Source organism: Meriones unguiculatus, chromosome 8 (assembly GCF_030254825.1).
Source record: "Meriones unguiculatus strain TT.TT164.6M chromosome 8, Bangor_MerUng_6.1, whole genome shotgun sequence".
In the NCBI taxonomy this organism is placed as follows: domain Eukaryota; kingdom Metazoa; phylum Chordata; class Mammalia; order Rodentia; family Muridae; genus Meriones; species Meriones unguiculatus.
In genome coordinates, this window is record NC_083356.1 from 108,261,814 (window position 1) to 108,288,798 (window position 26,985).

Sequence of the window (26,985 nt, forward strand, 5' to 3'; positions counted from 1 at the left end):
CTAATTTTACAATGGGAAAACACATATCTTTACATAGAAATGTAGAAGGGATTGCTGATTTCTCATACAATTATTTGGATGCCTATGGAAATTGAGGCTGTTTCTCCTATAATGGCCTTAGCGTATTCTAACACGGTTAAGTGGTCTGGTTCTGCACACTGAAAGACACCTGTACACAGGAAAACATTCGCCTCCTCATTTACCCAATTAGAAATGTCTGGTCAAACCTTCTTGCATTTATTATTAAATTTCATTTTAAATTATCAAATTGTAAGTCATTACGTTTTTGAATTATTATGTTTTTCATAATAATTTTCATAATTATTTCATAAAAATTTCATAATTTTACATAATAATTATTATGTAATTATTATTATGTTTTGAATTTATCTATGTTTCTTGGTGTCTACATAAAAAATAACTCTATAGATTAAATTAATTCCAGTGTAAGTCCTAAAGCACTAATCTATAAAATGCCTTAGACTTGATCAGTTTTTTCACTCCAGTTTAATGAATTTGCAGCAATCACCTTTCAGTTGTTTTTCTTCAAACCTTTCATGCAACACGACTTCTTTCCCATCACCTCACTTTGGGCTCATAAAAAGAATCAGAAACCAAGGAACAAAATTCCATCCAACAGAGACAAGTCCAGAAATTAGTACATAGATCTTTAAATCCAGATGTCTAGAGGTCAGCATAAGTGCACAAGACATGACAGGCAAGGAATGTCACTACCAAACCCAGCTAACCCAGAGAAAGCCCTGAATATTCCAACACAAAAACAGCATTAAACCAACTTTTAAGGGGTACAGGGACTATCTCTAACATGAACTCAGTGGCCAGCTCTTTGATCACAGCCCCCTGGAAGGGGGGTGCAGCCTTGCCAAGCCACAGAGGAAGACAATGCAGCCAGTACTAATGAAACTGGATAGGCAAGGGTCAGATGGAAGGGGAGGATGACCTTCCCTATCAGTGGTCTAAGGGAGAGGCATAGGGGGAGAAGAGAAGGAGGGTGAGACCAGGAGGAGACAAGGGGGAGGGCTGCAGTGGGAACAAAAAGTGAATAAATTGTAATAAGTAAATATGTAAATAAAATTAAATTAAAAAAAAGATTATTGAGGTTTTTAAGCAAGAAACATATCTCCTAGAGAAATTCAGAAAAATACAAACAAACAATTGAGGAAAATGAATAAATTTGTTGAAGAAAGTAAAGAAAAACAACCAAGAATTGAAGAAAACAAATAAAACTCTTTAAGACCTAAAAATGGAAATCGAGGCAATAATAAAAATGCAAACTAAGAGAATTCTGGAAACAAAAAAATCTAGGTATGCAAACAGAAACCACAGACCCAAGTATCACCAAGAGAATGTTAGAGATGGAAAAGAAAATCTTAGGCATTGAGGATACAATGGAAGAAATAGATACATCCTTCAAAGTAAATGTTAAACCTAAAAACATTCCTGACATAGAACACTCAGGAAATATGGGAAACTATGGGGAAAAACAAATAAACAAACTAAGAACAGTGGGAATAGAGGAAAAATATTCCTATCTCAAAGAACCAGAAGAAAATACTTTCAAAAAAAACATAGAAAAATTTCCTAATGTAAAGAAGGAGACATCCATGTAAGTACAACAAAGTTACTAAATACCAAATATATGGAGCCAGAAAAGAAAGACTCCATTACCACATAATAATCAAAACACTATTCCATTGTGTAAAAGTACCACAATTTCTGTATTTATTCCTCCGTTGATGAACATTTGGGTTGTTTCCAGGTTCTGGCTATTACAAATAAAGTTGCTACAAACATGGTTGAGCAAATGTCCTTGTTGTGTACTTGAGCATCTTTTGGATATAAGTCTAGGAGTGGTATGGCTGGATCTTGAGGAAGCACTATTCCTTATTGTCTGAGAAAGCACCAGATGGATTTCCAAAGTGGTTGTACAAGTTTACATTCCCACCAGCAATGGAGGAGGGTTCCCCTTTCTCCACAACCTTTCCAGCATGTGTTGTCACTTGAGTTTTTGATCATAGCCATTCTGATGGGTGTGAGGTGAAATCTCAGGGTCGTTTTGATTTGCATCTCTCTGATGGCTAAGGATGTTAAACACTCTTTAAGTGTTTCTCTGTCATTCTATATTCCTCTACAAATAATTCTCTGTTTAGCTCCATACCCCATTTTTTTTGTATTAGTTGTTTTTTTTAATTTTATTTTTTTCTTATCAGTTACATTTTATTAACTCTGTATCCCAGCTATATCCCGCTCCCTCATTCCCTCCCAATCCCACCCTCCCTCCCTCATCTCCACCCTCCCCTTTCCAAGTCCACTGATGGGGGACCTCCTCCCCATTCATCTGATCCTGTTTTATCAGGTATCTTCAGGACTGGCTGCAAAGTCCTCCTCTGTGGCCTAACAGGACTGCTCCTCCCTTCGGAGGTGGGGAGGTCAAAGAGCCACCCATTGAGTTCCTGTTAGAAATAGTCCTTGTTCCCCTTACTATGGGAAACCAATTGGTTACTGAGCTACCACGGGCTACATCAGAGCAGAGGTTTTAGGTTATATTCATACATGGTCCTTGGTTGAATGTCAGTCTCAGAAAAGACCCTGTGCCCAGATATATTTGGTCCTTGTGGAGCTCCTATCCTTTCCCCATCAGACTAACTCCCCTTCTTTCATATGATGCCCTGTACTCTGCCGAAGGTTTGGTTATGAGTCTTTGTATCTGCTTTGAAAACACTGCTAATTAGAGTCTTTCAGATGCCTTCAGTAGACTCCTGTCATAGGTTCAATGCACATCCCATCTGTCTTTCTAAATGAGGATTGATCATCTTACCCCATGTCTGCTCTCTTGATTATCTTTTTTAGGTGTATAGATTTCATTATGTTTATCATATCTTATAGGTCTATATAAGTGAGTATATATCGTGTTTATCTTTCTCCTTCTGGGATACTTCACTCAGAATGATCTTTTCTAGATCCCACCATTTGCCTGCAAATTTCATGATTTCCTCATTTTTGATTGCTGAGTAGTATTCCATTGTGTAAAAATACCATAATTTCTGCATCCATTCCTCTGTTGATGGGCATCTGGGTTGTTTCCAGGTTCTGGCTATTACAAATAAAGCTGCTATAAACATGGTTGAGCAAGTATCCCTTTTGTGTACTTGAGCAAAGTTTGGGTACAGACCTAGCAGTGGTATAGCTGGGTCTCGAGGAAGCACTATTCCTAATTGTCTGAGAAAGCACCAGATAGATTTCCAAAGTGGTTGTGCCAGTTTACATTTCTACCAGCAGTGGAGGAGGGTTCCCCTTTCTCCACAACCTCTCCAGCATGTGTTGTCACTTGAGGTTTTCATCTTGGCCATTCTGATGGATGTGAGGTGAAATCTCAGGGTCCTTTTGATTTGCATTTCCCTGATGGCTAATGAGGTTGAGCATTTCTTTAAGTGTTTCTCTGCCATTCGCTATTCCTCTGTCAAGAATTTTCTGTTTAGCTCTGTTTCCCATTTTTTAATTGGATTACTTGGTTTGCTGCTTTTCAGCTTCTTTAGTTCTTTGTATATACTGGATATTAGTCCTCTGTCAGATAAAGGGTTAGTGAAGATTCTTTCCCAATCTGTAGGCAGTCGTTTTGTTTTGATGATGGTGTCCTTTGCTTTTCAGTTTCATGAGATCCCATTTATTGATTGTTGCTCTTAGAGCCTGTGCTGTTGGTGTTCTGTTCAGGAAGTTGTCTCCTGTGCCACTGAGTTCTAGGCTGTTCCCCACTTTTTCTTCTAACAGAGTTAGCATATCTGGTTTTATGTTGAGGTCTTTGACCCACTTGGACTTTAGTTTTGTGCAGGGTGATAAATATGGACCTATTTTCATTTTCCTGCCTGTAAACCTCCAGTTGGACCAGCACCATTTGTTGAAGATGCTGTCTTTTTTCCATTGAATGGTTTTGGCTTCTTTGTCAAAAATCGAGTATTCATAGGTGTATAGGTTTATTTCTGGGTCTTCTATTCGGTTCCATTGATCCTCCTTTCTGTTTTTATGCCAATACCATGCAGTTTTTATTACTATTGCTCTGGAGTACAGCTTGAGATGGGGGATGGAGATACCTCCAGATGATCTGTTGTTGTACAGGATTGTTTTGGAGATTCTGGGTTTTTTTGTTTCTCCATATGAAACTGAGAATCAAGGACATTTGCTTAACCATGTTTGTAGAAACTTTATTTATAATAGCCAGAATCTGGAAACAACCCAGTTGTCCCTCATTTGAAGAATGGACACAGAAATTGTGTGGTACTTTTACACAATGAAATACTACTCAGCAATTAAAAGCAAGGAAACCTGTCTGTCTTCTTATCTAAAGTTTTGTTGTTGTTGTTTTGTTTTGTTTTTTTTTTTGTTGTTGTTGTTATATACAGGAATTGGCTTTGCTGATGCTCTGTGAAATATATTGATTCCAAGAGAAAAAAAAAACATAAACAGCTAAAGCATGAACATCGCTAAGAGACATTAGCAAAGTAAAAATCTTGTATTTATATTCACTATCTGTAAAATAAGGTGGCACATGAGATCAGGAAGTAATGGCGAAAATGGCAATGAAAGAATTAGAGGATTCTAGCTCCGTACTATTTCCCATAACCATGACTGAGGTATTTTATAGTGACCTTTTAGAATGGGGATAAAGTACATATGTTTATTTCTGTTGGTACATACATACACAGTTGAAAAAATATACATGTAAAATAAATGCTTTAATAACAACTATATGTACATGACTTAATATATCCTATATTTTATACTTTCTTGTATAACATTGCACTTTATCGATAAAACAAATATATTATGTGTATTAATTGTTGTAAAAAGAATAAGAAGTAGAAGATAAAGGTTTTTTTAATTTAAAAAAAAAAGATCTGTAAAGAATTGAGTTGGTATTTTGATGGGAATTGTGTTGAATCTGTAGATTGCTTTTGGCAGGATGGCCATTTTCACAATGTTAATCCTACCAATCCATGAATACGGGAGATCTTTCCACATTCTGATACCTTCTTCAATTTCTTTCTTCAGAGACTTGAAGTTTTTCTCAAACAGGTCTTTCACTTGCTTGGTTAGTGTCACCCTAAGGTACTTTATGTTATTAGTGGCTATTGTGAAGGGTGTTGTTTCCCTAATTTCGTTCTCGGCCCTTTTGTCTTTGGTATACAGGAGGGCTTCTGATTTTTTTGAGTTGATTTTGTATCCTGCCACTTTGCTGAAGGTGTTTATCAGCTGGAGGAGTTCTTTGGTTGAATTTTTAAATTGGGTTACTTAGATTATTACACTTTAACTTCTTTAGTTCTTTACATATTCTGGATATCAGCCCTCTGTCAGATGTAGGGTTGGTGAAGATCCTTTCCCAATCTGCTCAGCAATTAAAAAACAAGGAAATCATGAATTTTGCAGGCAAATGGTGATCTAGAAAAAATTATCCTGAGTGAGGTATCCCAGGAGCAGAAAGACACACACAGTATATACTCACTTATAAGTTGGTAGTAGACCTGTAAGATAGGATAAACATACTAAAATCTGTACACCTAAAGAAGATAAACAAGAAAGAGGACCTGGGGTAAGATGATCAATACTCACCTAGAAAGACAAAGAGGATCAACATTGGAAGTAAGAGAAAACAAGGAATAGGACAGGAGCCTACCACAGAGGGCCTCTGAAAGACTCTACCTAGCAGTGTATCAAAGCAGATGTTAAGATCATAACCAAACCTTTGGCAGAATGCAGGGAATCATATGAAAGAAGGGGGAGTTGGTATGACCTAGAGGGGACAGGAGCCCCACAAGGTCCAAATATTTCAGGGCACAGGGGTCTTCTATGAGACTGTTTCTCCAACCAAGGACTATGTATGGATGTAACCTAGAATCCCTGCTCAGATGTAGCCCATGGTAGCTCAGTATCCAAGTGTGTTTCCCTAGTAAGGGGGACAAGAATTATTTCTGACATGAACACAATGACTGGCTCATTGAGCTCTCCCTCCACCCCCCAGGGAGGAGTAGCCTTGTTATGCCGCAGATAATTGCAGCCACAGGACATTGCAGCCAGTCCTGAAGATACCAGATAATCTAGGGTCAGATGGATGGGGAGGAGGACCTCCCCTATCAGTGGACTTGGAAAGGGGCAGGGAGGAGATGAGGGAGAGAGGGTGGGATTGGGAATTCCAACCAAAATTAATTAAAATCATATTCATCAAAGGAAAAATTCATCAAGATGACTTTTCATTTCTTAATAAATATGCCTCAAATGCAGGGGCATCCACATTTGTAAAAAAAAAAATACTAAAGTTTAAATAAAACATTGAAGCCCATACATTAATAGAGGCAGATTTATTTCAATACCCACTCTAACCAATAGACAAATCATCCAAACAAAAACTAAACAGAGAAATAACAGAGTTAACAGACATTCCCACTCAAATATGAATCTAAGAGACACTTACTAAACATTTTAACCAAACACAAAAGAATATACCCTCCTCAGCATGTCACAGAGAAAACTGTAGAAAATTGACCTGGGTGACATAGCTAGTTTCATCAGATACAAAGAAAAAACCTGCTTTCTATCAGACTAATTTAAATTAAGTACAAGAGAAAGCCTACAAACTCAGGGAAACTAAACAACTCTCTACTGAATGACCACCATGTCAAGGAAGAAATAAAGAAATTAAAGACTTCCTACAATTCAAAGAAAGTGAAGTCACAACATACCAAATGTATGGGAAACAATGAAAGCTGTGCTAAGAAGAAAGTTTACAGCACTGAGTGATTTCATAAAGCAATTAGGGAGATCTCATACTAGCAAGTTAGCAGCACACCTGAAAGCTCTAGAACAAAGAAACAAACTCATCCAAGAGGCCAGAAATAATCACACTGAGGCCTGAAAGCAACAAAATAGAAACAAGGAAAACAATATAAAGGATCAATGAAACAAATAATTGGTTCTTTGAAGAGATCACCAAGATAGACAAATCCTTATCCAAACAAACTGAAAGACAGAGAGAGAATATCCAAATTAACATCAGAAAGGAAAATGGGGATGTAAAAAGAGACACTGAGGAAATCCAAGTAATCATTCGTCTTACTTCAAAAACCTGTACTCCACAAAATTGGAAAATCTAAAAGAAAAGAACAAATTTCTTAACAGGGGTCTCAGCTAGAGTCACCCCTACATCTTTTCAGGAGCCCACCCTCTTGTAGGTCTCCAGCTTGTCTAAAAGATGCCCTAGCCAATGGTTTCTCCTCTCTCTTCTCTCTGCAAGCCCTCTGTCCTCCTGCCCCAACTCTCCCTTCTTCTGATCCCCACCCTCATTTCCCTCAGTGTTCCCTCTCTTATCTTGTGCCCTCTCTTCTAAAAGTCTTTCAAAACTATAAACCACCCCAGAAGACATTAACTTTAACATTATTTCACTTCAATTACATAACTTCCTGATATGTAACAATCCCTATCACCTAAACAATGTACTTACAACTTCATCACTGTAGTCAGATAGCTGAATACAGCCTACTGACTCTGAAAGGCTTTGCAATAATTCAACTGGTTTTTAATGAATGTTTATGGTAGGAATCACAGTTTGCTCATGCTATTAAACAAAATACCTGAGATTTGGTTTTTTTTATAAATAACAAAAATCATTTTGCCATAATTCTGTACAAAGAAAGGTACAAGATCAAAAGGTAGGCAAGTTTAGTTTGGGGGGAGAGGAGAAGGGAGGAAGGGGTGTTCTCTTTCTGGAGAATTCGATACTACGATGGAGCAGCTGAGAGTGGCCATTGTCACAGTAAATTCTACCGGAGTGGACGCAGGACTAGCCACAGGATTATCAACATGGATTGCTGCAGCCATGAATCATCTGAAGGAATGGGTGGGCATGGGAGTGTTAGCAGGCCTTCTGGTGTTGGTCTCCTTGGTTTGCCTGTGGTATATATGCAAGATTAGAGTCTCACAACAGTGTGATGCAGCCATGATCATTCAGGCCTTTACAGCCATTGAAGCAGGACATTCTCCCCAAGCATGGTTGGATACCATAAAAAGCTAAAATGATACGCTCAGGATGCGAGGCTAAGCACTGCACTCAGGGTCAGCCGCTTTGGACCCAGAGAAGAGCATGTCTGATTGCATGCGGGTTGATGCCCCAGGTCCCGCCTCTGAGAAAAAGGTATCGGACGGGTCTGATGCTCTTTGGGTGGATGACACCTAAATGAACATCTGTACAAAGTCCCAATTTATTTCTAATATCAGAGATCAGACCTCTACTCTTGCCTGATGCATCTAAAACAAAAAGGGGGAACTGTAGAGAGCTGCGGAATGCTATGCCTTAAAGATGGAGCTGGTTTCCGCCTTCCACCTTCCCGATGGTGAGTGCTCTCTGTCACGAACAACTCCACATTTGGCTAAGGCCGAGGATCTGGCTTGCTTCTATGTATGTGGACCTATCTGCATTGCCCCCGTGGCACGCCTGGGTTGGCTACCCAGAGGCTATTTAAGCTGTGGGCTGGCTTTCCCCGGGGTCCGAGGATTGTTCAATGTTCCTGAATAAACTGCATTGAAAAAAAAAAAAAAAGAAAAAAAAATAATAAAGTGCATAATTCAAACAATGTGAAGTCTCATAGCATATGGTAAAAGGACAGAGGTATTTCTAGTTTCTCCAGTACTGCAGAGTTGCTGGGATACCATGTCATTCTTGGTATCTAAGGAACTTGCCTCCTAATAAAAGAGCATATCAGCACACGTCTGCTCCTCTTGCTAGGCACTGCATGTGCTTCGCCTTAATCTCTTATTTCTACTAGCTCAACTTATGAATGAGTTCATTTCATCTCCTAGATCATCAACGTGTTGGCTCTGTGAGCTACCTCTCAGAAGCAGAGTAAAGTGGTTACATAACACATTTCCTGATTACAAAGTGCTTCACACAGCTGAGGAAATGGTTCAGTAGATAAAGCTCTTGCAAGCAAGGAAATCAGGGTTGAGACCCCATGTGCCCTATAACAATAGGACAGTCCTGACAGTCCGTCGCCAAAGAGGCAGGGTCAGGGATGCCTGGGGCAAGTGTTCTAGCTAGACTCTACCAAATTGGAAAGATGTGGATTCAATAAGAGACACTGCCTCAGTTAATAAAATGGACGCTTATGGGGAAGGAATCCAGTGTCAACCTCAAGTACACTCAGAGAAAGAGAGAGAGAGAGAGAGAGAGAGAGTGGGAGAGAGACAGAGAGAGACAGAAACAAAGAGAGACAGAAAAAGGAGAGAGTTTCATGAATTAAACACATTAGCAATAAACTCTGAGTCTCCAATAACACATCAGTGTCACAATAAGTAAAGAAGTAAAACAGCATTTTGTAAATTGATTATATAAAAAGTCCAAGGCAAGTAAGGTTGATAATGTTTTTCTACTAAAGAACAGACTGAGTACACAGTAGGAGAGTTGTCTCAAGGCCTAAGTTTATTTCATCAATTTCATTTTGTCAAAATCAATTGCTTTTGTAATAACTTTAATAAAATATGAAATATCAGATAGTATTATGAAAGTTAACCAAAAGTGAGTTCACAACTTCATGATCTCTGTGTCTTCCATTCTGTCTATTGTATGAGTCTGAATCAGTTCTTGCCTGAAGGCTGAAATGTGTAACTGACACTGTGTTTGGGGGGGCACGTCTGTTTCTAACAAAAGGGTTTCACTCTGTTTAAGGGTTTCACTCTGTTTTTATTGGAAAGCACAGAAAGTATCACATAGGAAAGGAATGGGATCAATTACAGACATTTTTTCACAGAAGTTCACAAGGCACAAAGTCACTGGCTTCAACTGACCTCCACCAACGCAAACAATTGACAGCGCTAGAAATACTGTTCGTCAATATCAATCCGTATCCATAAATTTATGCTTGATTTTAGAAGCTTGCTTTCAACCTCTGTACTTTCTGCTTTCAGCAAATGATATGCATGTACTTTTCTTGGTCAGGGGCATGAATGCGTATATAATTTAAGATTATAGCTATGCATCAGCTTTAGCTGTAAAAATTAACTACATAGGAGATCCAAGGCAAGTAAGGTTAGTTTTTATGTTGATCCCTTAAAGGCCGATTAAACAAACAGCTCAGTACCTAGTAGGATGGCAAATTTAGGTTCTAAGTGACCTTAAAGTGTGTTATTAACTCTGGATGCAGGATTCAGCAAAAGTCCCGTTCTTTTGTAATGTAGGAGACATTTTCAGAATAGTGCCTCACTACAGAAAGGGGTTCACAGTCATGCATATGCAGAACAGATTACTGCTGTAGAAGCTGATCATGCTCTAATGTACACAATTTGTACATCTCTAATTTCAGATATTTTTCCCACTGTACTTTACTTAAAACTTTACATGTAGATAGCTTGAATTTAAACCCCATTGTTTCAAACATTCACCAAAGAATACAATGTTTTAGTTTACTTTAGTAACTGTTCAGTTTGTTTTATTAATTTAATTTTCATAAAATTAATTTGTTTTGTATTAATTTTAGTAACAAGTAAAATAGTAAATTATGTTATGAAATTTGAATCATGTATATCGCTCCTTTTTTTCCTTTTGTTATTATTATTTACAGTTTGCTCAGTTTCTATTCCAGTTGTAGCCCCCTCCTTCATGTTCTCCCTGTCCTACCCTCCCTCCTTCCTCCCCTATCCTTCTCCCCTAGTCCATAGGGAAGTCCTCCTTTCCTACTGTCTGACCCTTGCCTATCAGGTACCATCAAGACTCCCTGGATCCTCTTCCTCTATGGGTTGGCTAGGTTGCCCCACCAGGGAGGCAGTGACCAACAGGCAGGTAACTGAGTTCATGTCAGAGACTGTCTCTTCTCCCCTTACTAGGGCACCCACATGGAACTTCCCATGGCTACATCTGAGCAGAGTCTAGGTCCTCTCCAGGGATGGTCATTGGTTGATGCATCTTAATATTTTCTCCTCTATTTGCTTTCCTTATCTCTATTCCATATTCTTACTGCTCCTCTGACATCCCAAAATAATTCTTTATCTACTACAAAGGTGTGTGTGTGTGTGTGTGTGTGTGTGTGTGTGTGTGTGTGTGTATGAGAGAGAGAGAGAGAGAGAGAAAGAGAGAGAGAGAGTGTGTGTGTGTGTGTACATGTGTGTTTGATCCAGACTCTGAATTTGAGGAAAACATAATATTCTAATAGCTATCTTTGTGAGAATGGCTTAGTTTGCCTTTTCAGAGACTATAACTATACACTTTATCATTTATATAACTATACATTTTATTCACCACTTTTTTATATAAAAGTGATTTGTAGCATTTTTACTCCAACAGTATTATTAGCTATATTTTTGTGTATTAATCACCAGTTCCAATTTACAAATTATTTTAATAAAAAATAGGCATTTACTATCTTTTATTTAGTTAGATCATAACAATTACAGATTACTTGAACCTACTTTGTATTAGCTTTGTAAAATACAATTGAGTTTTGATATGTTTTAGTACAGCCTCCTGATATGTTTAGACAGTGTTTCTCCCATCTTTAGAAAAGTCTTTGTAAATACAAGTTAACAATTCTACCAAATTACTGCTTTGAGATAAAAAGTGGACATTCCATAAAGCACTTTCTTCTGAAATGACAGCATTCTATTTATTTTGTATGCAGACACAGTATATATCAAACTATGAAAATCAAAAGCTTTAAAATCATATGGAAGAAGTGGGAGTTAGTAAGACCTGGAGAGGATAGGAGCTCCACAAGGACAAAATATATCTGGGCCCAGGGGTCTTTTCTGAGACTGATTCTCTAACCAAGGACCATGAATGGATATAACTTAGAAACCCTGCTCAGATGTAGTCCATGGCAGCTCAGTATCCAAGTGGGTTACCTAGTAAAGGGAATAGGGGCTGTCTCTGACATGAACTCAGTGGCTTCCTCTTTGACCTCGCCCTCCTATCCCCTGAGGGAGGAGCAGCCTTACCAGGCCACAGAGGAGGACAATGCAGGCAGTCCTAAAGAGACCTGATAAACTAGGGTCAGATGGAAGGGGAGGAGGACCTTCCCTATCAAAGGACTTAGAGAGGGTCAGGTAGGAGAGGAAGGAGGAAGGATGGGAGGGAATGAAGAAGGGTGCTACAGCTGGGATACAAAGTAAATAAACTGTAATTCATATAAAAAAATAAAAATTTAATTAAAAATCATATAAAATAGAGCCAATAAGAAGGTTCAGGTTAATTTTTTTTTCTTTTTTTCTGAATCCAATGCAAAAGTTGAAAGGAGATAATCAGCTTCTCTATGACTATATTCTGACCTCTGCCTGCCATGGCAAACATGTAATTCCCTATCCTTCTCAACAAGCACATAATAAACAAAGGGATTTTTTCTAAATACACAAAAAATATATAATTCATATTTTTTCTCTTTTTTATTAATTATTATTATTTATTACAATTTATTCACTTTGTATCCAGGCTGTAGCCCCTCTCTCCCTCGTCTCCTGCCAGTCCCAAATTCCCTACCTCATCTGCCCCTGTGCCCCTGTACAGTGGCTGGCTCTTTGATCACCTCTCCCTGGGGTGGGGTTGCAGCCTTGCCAGGCCACAGAGGAAAACAATGCAGCCAGTCTTAATTTAGAAATTCTAAATCCAAGAATTTATCCCAAATGAAAAGAGTTTATTTTTTTAATACAAAGCAATAGAACCATAAAAAATTATTTTGTACATGGATGTGGTAGTTAAACAATTTGCAAAAAGATGAAAGAAAACACAACATATCTTTTAGTGAAAATATAAGTTAATTTTGTTTGGACTCCTTCTGTCTTTCAATATTTTAAATTTCTTACTCCAAATTGTATACGTGTTATAAAGATCAAATGATTAATAATATAAATGATTAATTATTTATGCATATAAGTACAGACATGATACTTATGAGAATCAATGTTGATTGCCATGTATAGAATAAGATTTCAGTTTCGCTTCATAGGCTTTACACAAACATCTGAACAAGAACTTTTTTTTTTTAAATATCAATAAAATATTTTAATGCCTACAATTTCTTGTGTACATAAATTGCAAAACATTCACCTGTATATGCAAAAGTATATTCTTCTGCAGGTCAACAGCACCAGAAAACAAGCTAAGCTATGTCAAAGTTTTCTTCTTTTACATTTGATTTGTCCATTATGTAAAAGACATCATGGATTTAGTAACTCCAAAGAAATCTATATTCCACTCTTAATTATACACTAAACACCTGAATATGTATTTTATCACATCCACTCACAAAATAAATAGTCTAATCAGCACACTGAAAATAAAACAACCAGTCTCTCTTTATATAGTCATTCTCTTTCCAAAAATGTTTTGGTCTCCTGCTATATCTCAGAAATGTACTACTAGCTGCTTTTAAGTTATAAAATACAAAATAATTCATTTCTTGGAGGAAATCTTAGGGGTTAATATTACAAAAATGAAATTTTGAGTTCCGTAGACTTTGTTAGAGTCTTTGAACTTTCTCATGGCACACATGCAGGGCTGCCTGTAACAGGTGCTTCCCTGCCTCTACATAGACATGACTGCATACAACGCTTAGAGAAAATACAAAGACCATTTCTGAAGTAGCTTTAAAAGAAGGTGCCCTTTGCTTTAGCAAGTCGGACTGTGCAATCAGAGCCATGAGTTTTATGGAAGCTACTTTCTTGTCACATAATTTGTTAGAGAATGCCACACCCACGATCATGTAGCATTACAACTTGAGACAACACCACTACATTCGAGAATTAATATTACCCAATAAAAGGCACATCTTCAAATATTGAATCAAAATCCGAAACCTCAAAACAGTAGAGAGAATACATTGAAAATCAAGCACTTAATTTGTAAACCCTGAAACAAACAGCCTGCTCCTCTTTCTTCAAAGGCTTGTGAGCTTTTTTAAGTGGCCAGGGAATACAGAAGAGCAAAATGGAAGACATGGTTTGGACTTACAATCTTTCTTTCCTGTGTTTTCAACGAGCCGCACAAGCATACTGGTGTAGAAGCTGACGCACACCTGTTACAGAAATGCATTCAGACGTGTTTCCCCGTCCTTCGTGATTTTTCTTGGATAACCTTTTTTTTAATACTCATACTCTGGAATCTGTTATTGCAGTCAAGGTTTCTGGTGGCTGGAAGTTTACTGTATGCAATTACAGGGTACAGCTGTTTGCACAGAAAGGAGCCATTGTGCTGGAATAAAGTTTTAGACTTTGGTAGAGTCAGGCTGTAATGTTTGTCGTGTCTGAATGAACAAGAACTTTTTTAAAGATAATATAAAAGTGTACCATCTGCCTCACTCGTAGTGTTATACATAAGGCTCGTAATTTCTTCTTCACATTCATTCTGACATCCTAGTTGTTTGAACGAGTATGTAAGTATTTATATTAATATAATACAGCCTAAAAAGCTTATCATAACCAATTCTCTTCACCCATATGAAATAATCAAATAATTCTCTTTATAATGTGCAACATTATCATGTAACAGGAAACCTCAAAAAAGTAGATCTTAGGTGTTTCTTTAAAAACCAGACGCCATAACCATCTTTAAATTTTTACTCACAGCAGTAGATGCAAAGTGTTACCTTATGCGACCATCATCCTCAACATTCTTATCCAGCAATCTGATATGCTGAGAGATGATAGGTACTAAAGTAAGGATATCAGAGGGGGAATAAAAAGTAAAGAATTTCTATGTGTGCTACTTTATGATTGAGGGACTTTGTGCCACTAATTTCTGTGATAAAGATCCTGTGTGCCATAAACAGGCACTCGTTATCTCATTAACAATGTGTAAATCAAACAGTTGTACAAAAATGAGAATTTAAGTTATTTTGAGTAATGATGGTTTTATACTTTATGCTCTTTCATTGATAAACCAGGCAACAAAGCATTTTGTAGTGTTCTTTATAGTAGAAAAATCAACACTGTTAAAAAATAGTATAAAACTATTCACCACTTTGAAATATTCTATACCTTCAAACATATCATCATGCATAGGGTAATGCTTTACCTTGTTCTCTTTAAGACAAGTTAGAAAGTACATTTCATGCAAATTAAGACAATGTCTTTATATGATGTCTTGAACATGAAATAAGAAATAAGAAATTTTCTGAACATTTTCTAATTCCAATATTATAGTTTTGGTAAAGATTATAAATACAAGGTGTGACGTACACAAGGAAATTGTCAAACAATGGCTAACATGGGTATATGCTGATACACAAGTAGTAAGTCTGAAATAATAACATCATCCCATAGATACTATGTCATCAGAGAAACCTACTAAAAAGACAAAAATATCTTCCTAAACCAAAATTTTCTGAAAAAAATTTTTCTTGATCACCTGCTTCATAGCATTGATGACATCCTTATTTCTTAGGCTATAGATCAGGGGGTTTAGTAATGGGCTCAAAAAAGTATAAAAAACTGCAATTACTTTGGACTCCTCTACTGACTTCTCTGATGGAGGCTTTAAATACATGCAGAAAAGCGTTCCATAAAATATGGTGACTGTTGTCAGGTGGGAACCACATGTAGAAAAGGCCTTTTGTCTTCCCTCAGCAGAACGAATCCTCAAGATGGCTGCAAAAATGTACAGGTAAGATAGAAGAATGATAGTGAGAGAACTTGACAGAGTAAAGCCAGCCACCACAAACATGGCCATCTTTTTGACATGAGTGTCAGAGCAGGCCAGCATGATGAGAGGAGGGTCTGCACAGTAGAAGTGGTTGATTTCATGGGAGCCACAGAAAGACAGGCGAAAAGTGAGAAGAGTCTGAGAAAGCCCATTCAGGAAGCCAAACACATATGGGAATGTGACTAGAGACACACAAACTTTCCTGGACATCCTGGTACTGTAATGCAGAGGGCTACAAATGGCCACATAGCGGTCCAGGGCCATCGAAGCAAGGATGTAAAACTCTGTGATCACCAGAGCAATGAAGAGGAGACACTGTGTGAAGCACCCAGCATAGGAGATGGTCTTCTGGTGTGAGATGAAGCCGTGCAGCATGTTTGGGGTCACATTGGAAGAGTAGCAAATGTCTACAAAGGAGAGGTGCCCAAGGAAGAAGTACATTGGCGTTTGCAGGTGGGGATCGGTCCGGATCAACACAATCAAGCACAGGTTTCCTGCCAGTGTGATGGCAAAGATGACCAGAAACGCCACAAAGAGGATCCTGCCCAGGACTGGGCTGTCTGTGAGTCCGACAAGAATGAAACCCATCACTGCGGTGTGGTTTAGCGAAGACATCCTCTTCCAATTTGCAAAGTGAGAAGAATGTAAACGGGACCTTCTCATCTAGACTGCATGTTCACCTCTGAGCTTAGTAATGTATGTATTTTGATCTGCAGCACAATTCCTTTTCTCATCAAATTCTCGTAAATTCTCACCCATCATGGTCAACACTTATTTTTGGTGATCTGTTTTCGTTTGTATCCTTTTTAATCACACAAGCAGACAACAGCACCAATTTTATTGTCTTTCTTCTGTATCACAACTGCATGTGTTCCACCATAGACAAGAACTTTCATACATATTTACACATGTATACCTATGTACTTAGTAATGCCCATGTTGAATAAATTTTCATATTATTTTAGCAATTGAACTTAAGGAGAAAGTTTTAAATGCATGTCACTTAGCTGTTATTATAAAATGAATGGAAAATGAAAAACTGTTTCTAGTCTTCGAAGCTACCATATCCTGCATATATAAAGCAAAAATAAAATATGACCATTCAAGACAACATGGTACTTACAACCCACAGTTGTCAATAAGAGAACGAAGAACCTCTGAAATTTATCTGTTTAAAAATATATGAGTTTTTCAAAGAAATATTTCAAGGAGTATTCTCATCAGATCCTGGTGCCAGTTGTTTGTATTCCCAGCTCCTGGGTGGTTACAGAAGAAAAACTGACAACATCTGATTGACCTGTGGATAATTACTCAACAAAGCAAAGACATGTTTCTTCAACCAAAACCACCGATACCATCAGTAACAATAAAGCAATAATAGTAAGAAAAGAAGAATTGTTCCTTGTTGGATATTTATCAATACATTTACTCCTGTTCACAGCAAATTCCTTTCTGCCATTACTCTATAGAATTGTAGCAGTGATTATATATTCTCACAGAGTGTATGCTACAGTGTAAAAGGAATAGATACTAATTAATAAAGAAAGTTATGCAATATATTATCAAATGAAAATAAACTGTGACAAAAAAATCAAAGGTTTCAGAAGATCCCTGAAAGGCAATATTTGAACAGTCAAAACCATATTCAAGTGTCTAGAATAAGATAAGATCTATCACTACAGTGTGGAATTACTCTAAGAGTGTGTGTGTGTGTGTGTGTGTGCGCGCGCGCGCACGTGTGTAAAATGTTCTTATGCTCTAACCCATTCATAAGCTCAGCTGATTCAGGAAGCACAGATTCTTAAATACGGTGTCATTGCCAGTTTTATCTACTATCTAGGGCTTGTATGTATTTGTGACACCATAAAAAATGCCTTCATATTTCACTTTAAAAACTGTCATTCATTTGCTTCTCATACATACATCAGAGTTCACATATAATAATGGAGTCTTAAGTCACTAAGATATATTGACATATGAATAAAAGGGTCAGTAAGGGCAATTGACTATTTCCCACAGTGATAGATAGCAATGTATATACAAATATATTTTCGTTAATAAATACAGAATTTAGCCTACCTGCAAATACTGTCCTACTGTATATCATACAAACTAGGAAGATTTATAATGTATTTTCTTGGTATAGTTTCCTAAGTGTCTAAAAATAGCTTAAAAGATCCAATTTAAATGTTCTTTGATTCCCATGGGCATAATCTTAGTTGGAGGCTGTGAGTTCACCCATGAGGCCAAAATCTCTCCCTAACATGTATAAACAACTCTCCCTCCATCCTTCCCTCCCTCCCTCCCTCCCTCCCTCTCTCCCTCCTTCTGTGTGTGTGTGTGTGTGTGTGTGTATGTGTGTGTGTGTGTGTGTTGTTTTATCTATTGCTGGCAAAAATAAAGACAAAGACATAGTTAGATGACATTTTATGAACTTAGTATCCTAAGGGACTGCCCCAAGAATCTCTCATTTCCCTCTGTGCTCACTAAGGAGAGGTCATCAGGCATGACTGAAAGAATGAGGCATGATAATAGAGTTTTGAGGAAAGGTCACTGAAAGAGTAGAATACAAGTACAGTCTTTCCAATCTTGAATTTTGCTGAATGCCACAATTTAATTTTTGTTTTTTTCTGAATAATTTTATCTATACAAATTTGATATAAAAGTAATTTTTTCTTTCCCACAGTCAGAAAATAAAATTATCCTTTAGATATTTATTATTATGATGATGAGAAAAAGAAAGCTAATCATTTTCAACTTCAGAGAAAAAAATATAATGCTGTTTACCACAAGGAATTTAAATAAAATGGCACAAAGAAATTAAAAGCATGCAGAGCACAGAAATTTATTTCTTTTAATAAATAATGGCATGAATGTTATTTTAGAACCAAGACAATTTATGATTTGATTAAAATCCTGCTTCATAAGACTACTACTATTAACTGGATCATTAACCTATAGATGACTAACACTTAGGCCTAAGATATAACTTGAAACTATTTCTCTGTTAAAGAAGCATATTAATAAATGTACTCATAGATTAGAGCATCATTCAGTCCTTGTCAGAAAAATCCTCTTTTTACAGTAATATGGTGATTAAATATAGACTCTCAACTGGTCGACATGTGAGAAAAAGAGACTGTGAAATGCCACTCTAAAGGGAAAGTCTAAATCACACTACCTCCCCTCCAGGCTCGGGGATAATTGGAGAAGAAAGGATTAAAGATTTGGAGACTGTGGGCATCTGCATCAAGTATGATTTGTTGTACATAACAGGACTGCTGAAGAAATGAATTCACAGTGGCTGTGTCTGTATCCCAAAGACCTACAAAAGTTCAAACCAGTCACATGTATTGTATGAAGGATAAAAATATCATAAAACCAAGACACTGTAGCTCTGGTTGACTTTTAATTACAGTAGAATAAATGTAATTCCAACTTTATTGTGGTTTATGGCAAAAGTAAGGAAATAAAACACACAAAAACATCAGCAATAATTCATTTTCTTCTGTAAGATGTTATCTAAAATGATCTGAAATGTATTCTAACTCTTTATTCTTTATTAAAGTAAAGAAATATTGGCTAACTGGTAAAACTAGAGATTAAGAGACTTAGAAGCCAATGAAAGCCTGCCTGGATAAGGAAAACCATCATCAGTCTTCTCTTAATTTATTGTCAGACACAATATTATCATTTGGATAGTACAGCATAATGGCGTTTCTCTCCATGGCCTGAAGCAGGTGATAGCTGATTCTCAAAGAGATCGAATTTATCTAAAATATTTATTCATTATATGTGTCCAATAGATATCTGTATAACATGTAGGAGGTGAAGAAGTGTCTGTAATGTTAATACACTAACTTTAATACACATAAATAACTTAAGAAATCAAATAGCAAATTTAAAAATCTATGATACTCCACATAACACAAGGATAGAGAGAAAAGCCTTATAAAATATTTTTCTGCAAGATTTTTTTAACTGCCTCTCTTACATCTTTATTTTTTAAACTGTAGATGAGAGGATTAAGCATGGGAATCACTACTATATAAAACACAGAAACAACCTTGTCCTGTTCCATCGAGTAGCTAGTAGTAGGTCGCAAGTACATGAAAAGAATTGAACCAAAGAAGATGGTGACAGCCATAAGGTGGGAGGCACAGGTTGAAAAGGCTTTGTGTCTTCCATCTACAGAAGGCATCTTCAATATGGCAATAAGGATACACAGATAGGAAATGAGGACAATCAGAACACAGATGAGAACAATAAAACTGGAAAAAAACATGATCACAATGCCATTGATATGGATGTCAGAGCAAGAGAGTTTGAGCAGGGGTGGAGTGTCACAATAGAAATGGTTGATCTTATTAGAACCACAAAAGGACAGTCTGAAAGTCATCCCTGTGTGGACGGCTGCATTGCCAAAGCCTGCTAGGAATGAAGTAGTCACCAACATGAAACAAATTCTGCCAGACATGAGAACTGGGTACAGCAGGGGACTCCAGATGGCTGCATAGCGGTCATATGCCATCATGGCTAGCAGGAAGCATTCAGTTCCCAAGAAGAAGCCAAAGAAGAAGAACTGGGTAGCACACCCATTAAAAGAAATCCCCTTCTCCTCACCCAGGAGGTTCACCAGCATCTTAGGGGTGACTGTAGAAGAGGAAGAGGCATCAACAAAGGAAAGGCTGATGAGAAAGAAGTACATAGGTGTGTGCAGACAGGAGTCAATCTTAATTAGTGCCATCATGCCCAAGTTACCCACCAGGGTCATTGTGTAGATAATTAGAAACAATGCAAAGAGGACACCTTGCAACTCTGGATTGTCTGACAGGCACAAGAGGATAAATTCTGTCACTTCTGTCTCATTTTTACTTTGGTCTCCTTTTGTGGTTCTGACCATCTTGCTGCAACATATGAGAAATTTGATCATTACATTAGTGTCATATAGACATTATATATAATATACATTGAATATTATATATATTATGTATGTACATGTATATATAATATCTATCTCACATAAAATTGCTAAACAATTAGTAAAAACTGACATCAGTAAAAATTTTAAGCATATGATATAATGTCAAGTATATTATGTATGAAAATTATGTTTTGATTCCTAAGGACCTTGTGACAATTTCTTTAATATTCATTAACTTTAAACACATTTTATATCATTTAATTGTTAATTCAACACACCCTTATTAGATAATTGTGTTTATTAGTTATTACAATTAACCTGATATTTTTGTGGAGAAAATGAGACATTTTTAAGCCAAAGAGTATTTCTTCAGAGTCATAATAAAAAAAAAGTAAAAGGAAGGAGAGTTGGCAAAAAATAATCAGCAGATAGCAGTTTTCTTTGAATTGAATGTTTAGTTTGTGAAGTAGGGAACTGTTAGAAATCCAAGAAAAGAAATTTAGGATATTCTGATACACCCAATAGAGTTACAGTATCACACTAACTTTAGAGACTAAGCAGTTACAAAAAAAATTCTACTCAGCATTTAGAATTTTTTAAATTTTTTTTACAATTTATTCATTATCTATCCAATTGAAGCCCCCTCCATCAACCCCCCCCCAGTCACACACTCCTTCCCTCCTTCCCCATCCCCTTTCCCTAGTCCAATAAAAAGGAGAGTTCTCCACTATTGCCATCAGCCCATAGCTTGTTAAGTCTCATCAGGGCAGCTTGGATCCTCTTCCTCCGTGGCCTGGCAAGGCTGCATCATCAGGGTCAAGTGATCAGAGAGCAGTCAACTGAATTCGTGATAGAGGCAGCCCCTGATTCCCTCATTCAGAGATCCACAAGGAGACTGAGATTCCAATCAGTCACATCTGAGCAGGGATCTAGGTCCTCTCCATGCATGGTCCCCCATTGGTGCATCAGTCTCTGCAGGAACCCCTGGGCTCAGAACTTTGTGCTTTGTGAGTCTCCTTGTGGGGCTCCTGTCCCCTCCATGCCCCTCTAATCTCACTCCTCTGTTCCTCCATAAGCCAGGTCCTTGCACTAGGCCCAAAGTTTGGCTATGAGCCTCAGCATCTGCTTTGATCCCCTGTTGTAATTCCTTTCAGAGGACCCTCTATAATAGACTCCCATCATGTCTCTTCTCACCACCACTTCTGGTGTCTATCCTGTTTGCCATTCTGAGGAGATTTAAGCATACTCCCTAAAGTCCTTCTTAGTACATAACTTCTTTAGGTCTGTACATGTCTGTCTTACATTTTATAGCTAATATCTGCTTATTAGTGAATATATACAATCACTTTGGAAATCAATCTGGCGCTTTCACAGAAATTTGGGAATAGCACCACCTCAAGATTCAGCTATACGACTCCTGGGCATATACCCAAAATGTGCCCCACCATTCAATAAGGAAATTTGCTCGACTATGTTCATAGTATTTAAATTTTTATTTATTGGAGAATCAAATTGTAAAGTGAACAGGAAAGTCCTGATCATAAATGGAAGAACTTCCAGAGTAATATAAACATATAACTGAGAATCACATAATCATAACAGACCCTACCATAGGTCAAGTTGATGATGTATAGCTATTGTGAACTGAGTATCACAATGACCTGAAGTAAAACATTTTTCATGTTTTCCATTTAATTAATAATAAACTCAGAATACAGATGTATTGATCTCATTTATATAATATACAATATGTATGTATCAAATGTTCATTCATTAGCTCATTTGATTATACAGTTTTGCACTTTAGTCATTAGCCAAAAACAAATATAATAATGATAATGAATATTAAAACACAAAAATGTGGTGCTTTCTTGAAAAAAATAACAATAGTGCTACCTCAAGATCCAGCTATACTACTCCTAGGCATATATCTGAAAGATGCTCAACCATACAAGGACATTTGCTCAACCATGTTCATAGCAGCTTTATTCATAAGAGCCAGAATCTGAAAACAACCAGGATACCTTTCAGCCAAGGAATGGATACAGAAATTGTGGTAATTTACCAATGGGATACTACTCAGTAATTAAAACAAGGAAATCATGAAATTTGCAGACAAATGGATGGAACTAGAAAAGATCATCCTGAGTGAGGTAACCCAGAAGCAGAACGATATTAGTTATATAATACAGGATAAACATACTAAAATCTACAGTCCTAAAGAAGCTAAACAACATGAAATAACTCTAGGGGAGATGTTTAATCTTCATTCAGAAAGACCAACAGGATAGACATCAAAAGTAGGGGAAGACAGGGAATAGGGCAAGAACCTAATACAATGGGCCTCTGAAAGCAGGGTATCAAAACAGATGCTGAGACTCATAGCCAAACTTTGGGCAGAGTTTTATGGAATCTTGTGGAAGAATGGGGAGATAGAAAAACCTGGATGGGACAGAAGCTTCGCAAGGACACCATCAAAACCAACAAATCTGGGCCCAGTGGGACCTTCAGCAACCTATGCTCCATCCAAGGACCATGCATGGAAAGGACCTAGACCCACTGCTCAGATGTAGCCCATAAGCAGCTCAGTTTCCAAGTGGGTTTCCTAATAAGAAGAACAGGAGCTATCTCTGACATAGACTGAGTGGCTGGCTCTTTGATCACCTCCTCCTGGTTGCGCATTCTTGCCAGGCTACAGAGGAAGATAATGCAGCCAGTCCTGATTAGACCTGATAGGCTAGGGTCAGAGAGTAGGGGAAGAGGACCTCCCATATCAGTTGAATAGAGAAGGGGCATAGGGAGGAAAAGGGAGGGTGAGTGGGACTGGGAGGAGACGGAGGGGACTATAGCCAGGATACAAAATGAATAAATTGTAATAAATAACAAATAAAATGAAAAAATATATAGAACACAAAAACACTAGAGATAGCATAAGGATTTGTGTAGTGCCACATTGGATTAATAGAACAACTTAATAATTTGTAATTTAACTGAAAAAAAATCAATCTACTCATGTAAATAGCAATGAAAAAGAATATAGTGCCAAAAGTAAAAAGTAAAACTCTGGTAGATATCCAGTCTATTTATTCTAAATTATGTTTAGACAGCAATAAACCATCAGTAGCTTGTTTCAGTTATAAACAAATGTTCATAACAAATAGTGAAAGGAATTATCCTTGAATGCTGTAAACCCTTGTCTTAAAATACAAAACAAAGCACTAAATTCTGCATCACTCACAGGAGATGGACAATTGCACAGTTAGAACACATTCTGCTATAGTATACCTAGTTTCCATTGTGCTGTGACTTCAAGAACTAATAAAACTTTCTATTTTCGTTGAGGAGTATAACATGATGAAGGCATCATCGCACCTGCAGACCCACATCAGTCTTCCCACAAATCAGTGGTGGAGAATAAGCAGACGCTGTCCCAAGACTAAGTCATGGTATCATCGTCATGAGCTAGGGTCAAGGAAGTAGGAGGGCACTCACTAATCAGTGTGGTATCCCGAGGCATAACATAGATTTTGTGGTGCAACAAAATTTTCCCTTCTTCAATACCATATTAACTAGAGCCTGTGTCCTCTTTCTTGGAGTGATAGTCACCTGTGAGCTTTGACAATAAGGCCAGAAGCAAAGAAAAGAAAGAATAGAACTTTCTGTTTTCTCATTTCCAACAAGCCTCCCCAACCCTACAAGTATAATAAAAACAAATGAAATTATAAAAAGCCTCAGATGTGGTAATGTACACAAAGTAATAATTAGTAGCAGAACCCCACATACTTAAGGTATAAAATTTTCATGAATTCCCATGCCTTCCATGCTTGGTAAGAGTTCAATGCGTTGTTTTCCTTAAGTTACATCTGTTTAAACAGTGTTATCTCCTTTGCTCAGAGAAGAAATTATTTCAAAATCATGAAAATACTGTGAATAACTAACTTAGGCTAATGGAATCTACTTTTCATACTCAAAGTCTCATTCTATTAATATTTGTGATTATTCAGAAATGTCAGCAACTGATATGAACACTTGTACAAACAATAGCCACAGTTAATCCTCACAGCTTCCTTAACTCGCCAGAAAATAATTAGTTACATCAAAAGGTAACATGTTATTTGACAAGATCGTGTAATTATGGTTGCTGAAAATACTTCGTTAGAATTTCCAATGATGAATAACCTCTTATTACCCAAACACGATATGAGTTGCAGCTCATAGTATGAACAGCTTCCACTTCTGGTGTTCAACACATTAGTTTCCCTGTATCCCTGCAATATCCATCTTCATGTTGTTGAAATTTCTGTCAGATTGCTATCTCAGAGATAATGGTTTCTACTTTAATATTTTCAAGAGCTTCATATCCCCCACTATTCTAACAAAGATATGCCATGTTTATCTGCAATATGCTTCACACCTTGCTGGGATTTTGCCTTCAAACCCACAGCCAGACAATACTGAACGGGCTTTGTCTGTATGTGTCTGAAAATAACTGTAAGGTTTCCTAATATTCTTCTAGCACATAAAATGGCAAGGAAGTGTATATGGGAGGACTTGCAGGAAAGAAAGAGAATGGAAATGGCAAAACAAAATAAAGCTGAGTTTTTAAAAGACCACAGTTATGTTATTTATTGCTGTTTACCCTATTCCCACAGCTGTAAAACTCTGAGCAATAAAAAAGGGGGCAGAGTTAAGTCAACACACTTTCTTCATCCTCCGTGCTTTTGAAATTCTGACTCAGTGAGTAGCTCAGGAAGTTAATACCAGAATGGCTTTTGTTTCAGGTCAGTTCCTTAAACAAGCAGAATATTTAAAGCATTCCCCTTACCTTAGGTAACTGCTCAGCCTCTTTTGATCCTGCTGTTTTGTTCTGTCTAAATTCACAAGCAGACACAGCTTCACCGAGAAAGAACACGTTTCCTGATGTTCTTGATGGAGTTACGGAAACTCTTGATTAACTGATTGGGCGCACACACACCCCTAAAGACCAATTGAGACTTTTTCTTTCATGTTTACTTAAAGATAAACATTTCAACATTCATTATATTGCAATGAAGTTCCCTTCAAAGACATCTGTCACTGTGGTCCAGTTGTGTGTGGTCTGCAGCTGCCGGAGACTTCAGGACAGTCTGGATAGTAGTCACACTCATTTTAAGCAGAACATGTTTCTCATTCCATGGTCTCTGGGGACTGTTTCTCTCATGTGACATCCATGTAATCTATATTTTTTTCTTTCTGAAATTAAGAAAATATCAAGTCTCCTCTGTTTTTCTTTGCTTCTCCCTTGGTAACTCAAACCTATTGGAGAATGATTTTTGAGTATCAATTCTAAGCATGATTTCATATTCTTCCTCTGTCTCCTCTGAAAGCTGAGGTGTGTCTGCTTGGAAATTTTGAGTCCACAAAACAACAAGTTATGCCTATCTCTAGTGGCACTTTCTACAAGAAAGTTATGTACACACAAGAAATTAGGACACTGGATATTAGTTAGGGGTGGAATGGAGGAAGCACTAGACAATAAAAACCCCAGGGGTTGTTTGGGGTATGACTCCTCTGTTCTGTGTTTTAGTGACTGTGTGATTTTGAATATTTCCTATGTCTTTCTTAGCTATATCGTTTCTAGTAACTTTGGAGACAAATATAATGAGTGTGAATTGCTGCACCTAGTACTCAGAGGTCATAAATGAGGTTACACACACACACACTTATTAGCGAGGCAAACATTTGTGAAAAATTAGGGACACAGGAAGTGTTGGAAAAGTAAGTGAAAGGGTAAAAAGATAAATTGATGTATGGAAATCTCCTTTAAAAATAAAATAAAAATTTCCTCACCCTTACACCCATTTTATACATATTTAAAATTTCCATAAACATAATTAGTAAAATGAAGGATGATGTGAGGTTTTCTTATAAGACCCTGAAACCATAGTGTATTCCATAAAAGTATCTTTTTTCTTTTTTTTAATTTATTTTTTTGCTATTAACTACACTTTATTCATTTTGTATTCCCCAATAAGCCCCACCCTCCCTCCCCGTTCCTCATGCATGTCCCTCCCCAAGTCCACTGATAGGGGAGGTCCTCTTCTCCTTCCTTCTGATCTTAGTCTATCAGATCACCTCAGGAGTGGCTGCATTGTCATCTTCTGTGACCTGGTAAGGCTGCTCCCCCCTCAGGGGGAGGTGATCAAAGAGCAGGCCAGTCAGATTAGGTCAGAGGCAGTATCTTTTTTTTTTTTTTTTTTTTGAATTTTTATTTTATTTATTTTTTTTTTTCAATGCAGTTTATTCAGGGACATTGAACAATCCTCGGACCCCGGGGAAAGCCAGCCCACAGCTTAAATAGCCTCTGGGTAGCCAACCCAGGCGTGCCACGGGG

At 37.4% G+C, this 26,985-nt stretch overlaps 2 protein-coding genes across 3 annotated transcripts; both read right to left on the reverse strand.

The window, feature by feature from the left end:
• Nucleotides 1-15,355: 15,355 nt before the first annotated feature.
• Nucleotides 15,356-16,303, reverse strand: LOC132656048 (olfactory receptor 5M10-like). Its single transcript, XM_060390600.1, has one exon. The coding sequence runs from the start codon at nt 16,301-16,303 to the stop codon at nt 15,356-15,358; it is 948 nt and encodes a 315-aa protein (XP_060246583.1).
• Nucleotides 16,304-19,637: 3,334 nt separating this feature from the next.
• On the reverse strand, nt 19,638-24,057 carry LOC110566958 (olfactory receptor 5AP2). Of its 2 annotated transcripts, XM_021664878.1 has the most exons (2): nt 24,050-24,057; nt 19,638-20,562 (listed from the first exon to the last, which is right to left on the reverse strand). In XM_021664878.1, exons 1-2 carry the CDS (start codon nt 24,055-24,057, stop codon nt 19,638-19,640), a joined length of 933 nt encoding a protein of 310 aa, XP_021520553.1. The 2 variants fall into 2 exon arrangements, with proteins under 2 accessions (XP_021520553.1, XP_021520552.1); XM_021664877.1 differs by lacking the exon at nt 24,050-24,057 and having other exon boundaries at nt 19,638-20,591.
• Between the last annotated feature and the right edge of the window lie 2,928 nt (nt 24,058-26,985).

Coding starts and splice junctions, on each gene's coding strand:
- LOC132656048 (XM_060390600.1), bottom strand. CDS start 16,303: ATGTCTTCGCTAAACCACACCGCAGTGATGGGTTTCATTCTTGTCGGA.
- LOC110566958 (XM_021664877.1), bottom strand. CDS start 20,591: ATGGTCAGAACCACAAAAGGAGACCAAAGTAAAAATGAGACAGAAGTG.